This window comes from Olea europaea, chromosome 17, assembly GCF_002742605.1.
Source record: "Olea europaea var. sylvestris chromosome 17, O_europaea_v1, whole genome shotgun sequence".
Classification (NCBI taxonomy): domain Eukaryota; kingdom Viridiplantae; phylum Streptophyta; class Magnoliopsida; order Lamiales; family Oleaceae; genus Olea; species Olea europaea.
In genome coordinates this window covers 15,312,578-15,321,900 of record NC_036253.1, presented here as the reverse complement: position 1 = coordinate 15,321,900, position 9,323 = coordinate 15,312,578, and the positions used below count along the sequence as shown (strand labels likewise).

At 32.9% G+C, this 9,323-nt stretch overlaps 1 protein-coding gene across 2 annotated transcripts; it reads right to left on the bottom strand.

The window, feature by feature from the left end:
• Positions 1-4,938: 4,938 nt before the first annotated feature.
• Positions 4,939-8,559, bottom strand: LOC111365292 (stromal processing peptidase, chloroplastic-like). 2 transcript variants are annotated; one of them, XM_022985738.1, is made up of 5 exons: positions 8,127-8,557; positions 6,781-6,969; positions 6,078-6,186; positions 5,696-5,828; positions 4,939-5,193 (listed from the first exon to the last, which is right to left on the bottom strand). In XM_022985738.1, exons 1-5 carry the CDS (start codon positions 8,310-8,312, stop codon positions 4,956-4,958), a joined length of 855 nt encoding a protein of 284 aa, XP_022841506.1. In that variant the 5' UTR covers positions 8,313-8,557; the 3' UTR covers positions 4,939-4,955. The 2 variants fall into 2 exon arrangements, with proteins under 2 accessions (XP_022841506.1, XP_022841507.1); XM_022985739.1 differs by lacking the exon at positions 5,696-5,828 and having other exon boundaries at positions 5,945-6,186; positions 8,127-8,559.
• Positions 8,560-9,323: the final 764 nt, after the last annotated feature.

The following is a 9,323-nucleotide window of genomic DNA, read 5'->3' as shown; positions in this document are numbered from 1 at the left end:
TTAACTCGTCCCAATCTATATAAATTATTGAGAAGATTTTATATGGAGAAATTGGTTTACTCTTAAACGGTATGTCGGAAAGGTTCCGAACGTGAAGCAACTGTTGATTCAATAGTAGAAATCTAATACATGATTATTTCAGAAGTAGCAAAGAGTTGAAATCTAGATCATGATGTTCATAAATGAACTTGGAGTAGTTCCTGTTATTGTTGATCACATGCCATTATATTGTGATAACAATAGATTCATTGCAAAAACAAAGGAACTAAGGTCTCATCAATGATCCAAACATATATTAAGATGGTATAATCTCATCAGAGAGACAATGTGTAGAAATGACGTAAAGAGAAGAACAAATTTCTACATTTAACAATATTGCAGATCCACTGACAAAGAGAAATTCCACATGGATAACTATCTGAGTGTCAATGGTTAATCTCTAAACGTTCGGTAGTGGAATTGGTCATTTGACTTGAGGTCGTCATGGTACCTTATATGAGGACAGTCATACTTTGGCGGTGTTGGATGTTGTTCTGCAGAGGGCCGCTAATACGACATCGTTCGGGTACGACAAGAATCGTATGAAGGTTGTGATTGATCAATAAAGGATTCCTTACTCTTAGATAGTAAGAAATTATGATCTGCGTTTCATTCAATTAAGTCGATGATGAAATCCTTGGCCAAGGTGTACTTATAAGTCGAAAATGAGTTTTCGACTTATATTGACTTAATAGTGGAGTGAAAGATATGATCGATAATCGAGATTGACACACTTTCATATCTCGTCATTGATCGGATCATATTGACGAAGGGATTATAGTTTCACGGTAAACGAACGAGTTTGGTTTTGTCATACCACATGACATTTCCCGTCACATGTATTACCCTAACACATTGCTAGATGTCAATCTGGGACAGCGAGTGTGAATTGACGATAAATTAAAAGGGTGTTTTAATTTATCAATTTTGATCAGATCAAAATAATATTTCATGTCGTTAGGCATCGTGATCGGAAACCCGATGGGTCGCACACAAAAGAGAATTGGAAGATTGCAGTTTGTCAATTAATTAATTTAACAATCGATGGATGAATTAATTAATTGTGTTGGTTATTTATAGGCCCAAATTAATTAAATGGATTAATTAAATATTGAATCGGACCGGGCCAGTCCCATTTTGCCTGGTCCGGCTTATATGAATATATGGCTAGAGTTTTCAATTCATATGTTTTTTTTCTCATAATCATTCTTGCTAGCACACGAGGAGAAAATCATGGTAACTACAATCTTATTCTCTGTGTGGATCACCGTTGGAGGTTGGACAATTGGACAACTGTGGGTGGTGAATCAAGGTTGATGGAACGAAAAGAAAAGCAAAAGGATTGCAGAATTTTTCAAAGGTACAATCCTTATCACGATTTCTATCTAAACACAAAGGGATTCTCAATGGGAATCGAAATAATTTTAATTTTTCGTTGTACATGTATAAGTAGATTCCCAACAATAACTTCATTAAAATCATCTCCATTCGCGTAATTGGCATCAGTAGTAGTGCTGAGGTTCCTACCAAAAGGAAGGGGCTTCATGGATTCCACGCAACAACAGGATCTTGCATTAAATATCTTCAACAAATTTCTGAGAGAGTTCAAGGCGACAAGTGTTGCTCTTTTGCTGTACATCCCTGAGCAGACAATATTAACATTTTTATCTTCAATTAAACTACCATCCATGTAACTTTAAACAAATAAGAAAAATTCAAAAAGGGGGTAGAAAATCAACAACTAAATCCCTAAATCCAAAACACTATCGAAAACTAAAAATAACACCAAATTCATTACAGAAAAGGAAAAATCCAAATCAAGTAAAGAAATGGAAAAGAAAATGAGAAATAGAAGTTACCTAGTAGAGAGACGAAAACTTACGTGAGAAAAAATGAATTGAAGCGAGGTTGGAGACAAAGTAAACAAGGAGGTGGATCTAGGACTTCGACTTAGGGTGGCCGTTGACAATCAATGGCCGTATAGCAACGTCGTTTATGAATATTAAATTAAATAATATTAAAAAATTCTTTGATCTATACGTAAATGCACTATAAACATAAAAATCGTATATTTATATGAAATTATAGTTCAATACAATTCGAAACAATATAAATTACATGATACATGAAATTTCTTTATGTTATCAATGCTTAACAAATCGTTTGCTCAACTAAATGAAGTTGAGGGAATAGATGCACTACTACAAGAACTAGATTGGGACTTTCATTTCGGTTGAAAAAATCATTCCATAATCAGTATTAGAATTGAATGTTGATCAATGATTAAATGTAACTAAAATTAATTTTAAAATATAACTAAGATTTTAATTTCCAATTCACCACAAATTATAAATTCCCCAATTTCTCATTTTCAATTTTCATAAATCATTTATTCACATTTCATAATACTCAAATTAATTTTTAATATCACAATTCATAGTTGACATATTCTCAAATTCTCAAATAACACATAAATCAAAACTCAATACTCATAAATCATATTTCATAAATTATTAAAGCAAAAAATATTTAAAACAACAAAAACCAACAAAAAATAATAATAGTCACTGACTCACCTACAGTCTTGCCGGTAGAATTGAAGCGAAGGGACCAGAGGGCGATTGGCTGCTACAGATGGAGGTTGCTGCAGTGGCCAAGGGAGTCAAGTCACGGTAGGAGGTAGGTGCTCAATCCCAAAAAATTGAGCTGGTCTTATACACAATTGAGGGTTGGTATACTTTATACTTGTATAAGCGTACAAGAGATAGTAGAGAGTGTAGAGATGGTGACAGTCGACATGGGGGAGAGAGAGAGGGGAGGTGATGAGATGTCTCGATTGGGTTTGGGAGAATTGAACGAGTTTTAGCTTTTCTTGTATTAGGCATAGGCTAATATATAAAGGGGAAAAAATCATATTTCAGGTGTATTCTTTACACCATTTCAAAAATCAGGTATAAAGTTTGAAATTTAAAATTCAGGTATATGTTTAATTAAATAAAATAGTTATTAAATAAATATAATAAAGTCACAGTTACACAATTAGTGGTCACGAATTCATAATTATATGTCACAGATTCATTATTGGTTACAGATTATTTCAAAAATTATTTCGAGACCACAAAAATTCAAATTACAGGTTACATTTTATCTATGGGTCACATGGACACAGTTTTTTGGTCACAAATCAGCCAAAGGTTCACATACCCCTAAATAAATGGTCACAGATGCCTACCAATGAAATAACAGAGAAAATGTGACCTGAATCCAAATCCTATGACTGTGAGCACACTGAGTTTTTTTCAGGCCGATGCAAGTTATCTTGAACAAAAACTTTTTCCATTTAAAAAAAAATCAATAGGAAGAAGAAAAGAGAAGCTTGGCATCATGTTCTTTGTGTTTCAACTTGTGCTTTTTTTCCCCCCATTTCATAATTGATACGTTTGTCCAGCACATTACAATCCCAGAAATTTTGAAGGATTGGTTTAAGAAAGACTATAAACGACTAGTATTTGAAGAGAAAGAAAATACAAATTTGGACGATGTAGAAGTTGTATTTAAGGATTCTGAGGTGAATTTGTGGAGAAAATAGAACTATTAATTATCAACTATCTGAGATTAACAACGAAATTTGTTGAAAAATACTCAATGGACTGCACATCTAATGCTTACTACAGGAATATCTCGTGATAGAGAAAAGGAGCAGCAGCCATGAATGAATTTGAGTTGATTTCTATGTCAAAAGATCTCAAGCTTGGTAATATGTTCGGAAGTCAGATTGGGAATCAAACACGGCCCAAACCAGCAGCTTCACCACTCTAAGCCGATGTCGGCACCGACGCATTTCCTTCATCGTCTTTGTAGTGGTTGAATGCGTCGCCGAGAAGAGAGAAGAAATATACGGGAATCGGGTTTCAAAATCGGGTGAAATGAATAGGGTTTTTAATTGAATTGGGGGAATTATTAATACCTGATTTTTGCATAAATATACTTCATTCATGAACTTTGAATTTGAAAGTTTAAATACCTAATTTTACGTAATTTCCACTATATACATGCTATTATTAATTTAGGCTTGGCACAATGTTTAAAAAATGGCAACTTACAAAAATATCCTTAAAATTAGGGGTGTTTTGAAAAATCATAGAAAAGTTTTTTGAAAATAAAAAATACTGTGTAAAATTAAAAAGAGACACAATGTCAATTTTTTATAAAAATAGCATCAATTTTTTTTTTATAAAAAAGTGAAGCAATGTCACTTTTATTAAAAAGTGATGAGTGATGTTTGTCACTAAAAAAAGTGATAGAAATTTCAAGAAGACAATTGAAAAAAGTGACAAACACTAAAAAAAAGTGATAAAAAAATTCAAAAAAGTGACAGAAACATAAAAAGTGGTACATTTTAAAAAGTGACATAAATTTATAAAAAAAGTACATAGATTCAAAACAGTGAGGCGGCATAGAAATCAAATGTTAAGTATCACTTTTTTATTAAAAAATGACATACAATGTCACTTTTATTTAAAGTGGTGTTTGATGTTTATCGTTAAAAAAATGAAAGAAATTATGAATGTGACTAGAAAAAGTAACAAACACTAAAAAAAGAAACAAAAATTAAAAAAAAAAAAAAAATGACAAACGGTGGCGGGTTTGTTTTGAGTTTCAAACGTTTCTACTATACAAATATACAGAAATACTTCATGCATGAGATGAATCATATTCATGCTATTTACATCTTGGGGATAAGGAAGAAATGTTTTCCTTCACTTCGACTGTCCTAATTTTTATGCACCTTAGTTGCTTATCACTTCATCTAAAATTGTGATTCCGTTCTAACTTCTATTATCTCAGGAGGCTAAAATTTAGAAAAAAAAATTAAAATATATATATATAAAACCAGAATTGAAAAGGGGAAAAAACTAATGAAATGGGAGCAGAAGAAAATAAGTGCAATAAACCTTTGTACTGGTTGGTGAATGAATATGAAACACAGTATGATGGAAATCTGTATAAGCATTTGATCGTGCACCAGTTCCAAGAAGTTTCTCACGTTTCTTACTCCCAAGGAATGCTACATGTTCAATCATATGGGCTATTCCTTGCTCATCATCGTCCTCATCAATTGATCCCACATGCACTTCCATGTGAGCTTCACACCTATATGTCACAAGGCATACCAATATGCGCAAGAGTAAGACAATGAGAGAAGTCGGAGCCATCAAATTTCTTTTGATTGTACTATAAAAGAATGTCTCGCTAAAGCGACAAAACTGGGAAAGATGAGATACACTAACAAATTTATGTTGTTCTTCCCGGCAAGGATAAGAGAGGAACAATAGAAAGCAAGAAATGAAAAATGCTGTATATCTTTTCTACGTGGCACAGCAAATCAAATTTCAACCCTCGTGCACCTTGTTTTGATAAAAGGATGATACACATAAAGAACTAGATTTTATTTTCCTACCACAAGGTAGGGAAGAATGTAAGAGATTATTAGAAAATTAAAAATAGATATAAGGATTTGCATAGTTGTAAGTTATCGATCTATTTTTCAATTTCAATAAACCATGTCTTTCACGTATCATTATAATCTAACAGTTGCATTGATAGTAATCGACAGAGCATCATGTGACTTTTAATTACTGCGAAACAATACTACCTATTTGGAGGGACTTTGTTAGGCAAAATGATGTAGCGAAGACCATTTTTTAATTGCCCTTTGTGAAGTTTTGGGTGAGATGGAAGCTCGTAGCTCAAAAACTGCTTAAATTCTGTTCTTTCTACTTCTGGATCTAAAAAATCCAAACCCTTAAACCATGTCTTTCACGTATCATTATAATCTAACAGTTGCATTGATAGTAATCGACAGAGCATCATGTGACTTTTAATTACTGCGAAACAATACTACCTATTTGGAGGGACTTTGTTAGGCAAAATGATGTAGCGAAGACCATTTTTTAATTGCCCTTTGTGAAGTTTTGGGTGAGATGGAAGCTCGTAGCTCAAAAACTGCTTAAATTCTGTTCTTTCTACTTCTGGATCTAAAAAATCCAAACCCTGTTTTTCCACAACACCATCAGGCCAGGTTGTACTTGCTGCATGTGGCTCTTCAGGGCCCACAGTAGCCATTGGAACGTGAACTTGTTGGACCTGTAAATCAACATGATATAATGAAAAGAGTGGATGTCAACGTGGAAGTATTTGTTAAGAAAAAAACTGGACTTGTTGAAGTCACTAAACAGACAAAATTGCCAAATACTTGCTATTTTGATGTCCGCTAAAAGAATGAAAGTAACTAAAAAACAAATACCCAAATATCTCATTTGACAAATAGTTTTGTAACAAGTAGTACAATTGCAACTTACAAGATACAAAAAGAGTTGTAAATGTGTCAAATTATAAAAGTCGTAATAAGACAGCTTCGAAAGGGTAAACAAATGCTAGTGAGCTGGGGAGAATGTAAATCATTTGATATGTATTTTAGTGTAGAAACATATGAAGAAATACTCAGGAAAAAAAAAAGAAACTAGCAGGAAAAGGCCGGGAGAAAACAACTCTAGTGACAGAAATAAGATCGATTATAATACAAAATCAAGCAGTAAAAAATTACCATCCATCCTCCTCCTTATCAATCTAACAAATAAGAAAACCAAGTTGTGATGCAAATAGTGAAAAGCTTTTTATCATACATTTACGAACATGTAAGTAATCACAGAGGGTCCAGCAACACTAGTTATGGCTTACTTTAGCATTGTCAAGTTTTTTTCTTGATAGATGGAAAGTCGACTTTTCAAGGAAGACCCCAGTGTTCAATCTGCTAAAACAGGCCTGCTTTCTTTTATGAGAGCTGAAGCAAGAGACATGCCTACAGCTATCCAACGAACGCGCTTGAGGTAAGAATTCGTTAAGTTCCGAAGATCTTCTCCATGTATTCTGCAATAAAGGATGGAAGTGAGTAATATGTAAACATGGTGATGTGAAAAGGATGTCATGCAAATCAGAAAAACAAAGTTTTATGTGGAAAAAGAAAAGGGCTGTATTCGACAAAGACTAGACGAAAGGGATCTTTTTGTTTTTATGAGGAACTTATTTTTTTTCTTCCTTTACATATAGATTCATGTAAATAAGCAAGCAATTTTATTTTTTTTCTTCCTTTACATATAGATTCATGTAAATACGCAAGCAATTTATTTTCTGAGCCGCAAAATTTTGAAACATGCCATTTCCTTGTATAAATAGAACAAAGTGTTAACCTCTACTAAACAATGGATTGTTTTTACTTTCCCGATTAAGCGATCCGGTGTAATTGATATGGATTTTGGTCGTTAGTGTCAAGGGTATGAATTAAAAATTATATGAAATATCTACTTTCATCAGTCAACATAAATACTTTGGACCAATTCAAATCACCGCTATTCAATATGGACAGATGGAGTACAACTGTGAAATGTTCTTCCGCTAAAGTTCCCTATCAAAGAAACTACTGGCCTTTATTCCAGTTTTAACAATAACATGATATTAACAGGTTAAGACTATGAGCGAGGGGATATGAGCAGTTCAAGCTTCAAGTAGTATTGTTGTGCAGTCTATTTTCAAGTTTACTCATGCAATAATTTGCAACCATTTAGGAGCCTTACCATACATATTGAAAAGCCTGGAAGCTATTTTTGCTTATATGGAATGCAAAGCTTGGAAAAGCAGTCCAAAAAGATTTTAGGTTGGAACTGATTTTACTTCAGAGTTCCATTTCCATGGAACTAAACATGGATAAACGTACTTATCAAAATATTGTATTTGTTTCATCTAGAAGGCAATAATTGAAATGGAAATTCTATCAATACTATATTTTCACAGCACCGCAAAAAAACAAAAATCAATTTTTTTTCCTTTATACAGCTAACAATTAATCAAATTATTGAACAAAATAATCCATTATCCAGACAGCTAAAGCCCCATTATTCTAGTATGCAAAAATGCAAGAGTTCAGTCTATATCCAAATACCAAAACAATTTACAGCCCTCAATCCCACGTTGTATGTAATTTAAAATCCACTAAAAAGAGGCCAAACCGTGGTAATAGTAATACATACCTGGGGATTGATAAGATAAGGACGGCTGCAGCGGCGTCTATGAGGACGCAGAGTTACACTAGATTTCTTACATTGATGAGCAATCACTGGAGAATAACGAGAATTTTTGTCATTATAATAGTAATTACTGGCATGAATCGGAGACAAAAGGAGCTTTGTGTTGAATATAACTGACGTGGTTTGCATAATTCGTAATATAGGTAAACTAATCTTCCCAAATTGATTAGGGTTTATGAGAAGGGGACGAATAATTTGGAAAGAAGGAAGGAGGCTAAAGGAATGTAAAATTGGGGCTTGTGTTATATCAGTAAGTTGAAATGAGAAGGTTGTGGTGTGGGCGGAGTGGCCGGCGTTAGTGGTGGCAGTTTAGCCAACTCGGCACGGCACAGATTTTTTTGGTCCTTGTAACCTGATACGCTAATTATTTTTAAGGAACAAAAAATTTGTCTTGCTTTAGGGCGTGTTTGGCTATTTTAAAATGAAGCAATCACACAAGGTGTGAAGAGTATGTTAATTTTTTCTTTCTAAATGATTACTTATGTTAAAGAGTAATTTTTTTCCAACCTTAACAATTCAAAAGAAATATTTATTTTAATCTTAACTAACATATAGGAAATTTTCCAAATCATGGCCAAACATGCATGTTCTGTTTTTTGACTTTTTCCTCTTTTTTTTTTCTTTTTTTTTTTTTTTTCAATTCACCACTCTCTAAATGAGACTTATAAACTTAACCCCTGATTGACATCCATTATAAATTAAAATTTTTTCCTTCTCAAATTCATTTTCAACTATACATTCACACAATAAAATATTAGTACGTAAGTCTAAAAAAGAATTCTAATTTTTTAACTGCATATTGTCCAAAAAATCACCATTCCAAAACTCATTTTTGAAAAACCTTGTAAATTGAACGTCAAACAAGGGCTTAAGTTGCAAACATAATAGGATTTCATTCTTATCATAAATTTCAAACAAAAAAAAAGGAAGAAGAATCGGTTAAACTCTTTTATATGAATTTTTTTTATGCAAGCTAATGTTGCATATTAAACGTATACTTAGCCCTTGTTTGAACCCTATTTTTGGGGGAAATGTATTTTTAAATAGTATTCTTTAGAAATATGTGATTAATTGAAATATATTGCTTGATACGGAATTCAATGCCAAACTTGGTGATTTCGGGTTGGCAGAAGTTTATAG

Coding starts and splice junctions, on each gene's coding strand:
- LOC111365292 (XM_022985739.1), bottom strand. CDS start 8,312: ATGCAAACCACGTCAGTTATATTCAACACAAAGCTCCTTTTGTCTCCG. Junction 6,970..8,126: donor CTTATCTTATCAATCCCCAG/GTATGTATTACT, acceptor CCTTTATTGCAG/AATACATGGAGAAGATCTTC. Junction 6,187..6,780: donor AAAAACTTGACAATGCTAAA/GTAAGCCATAAC, acceptor GTTGATTTACAG/GTCCAACAAGTTCACGTTCC.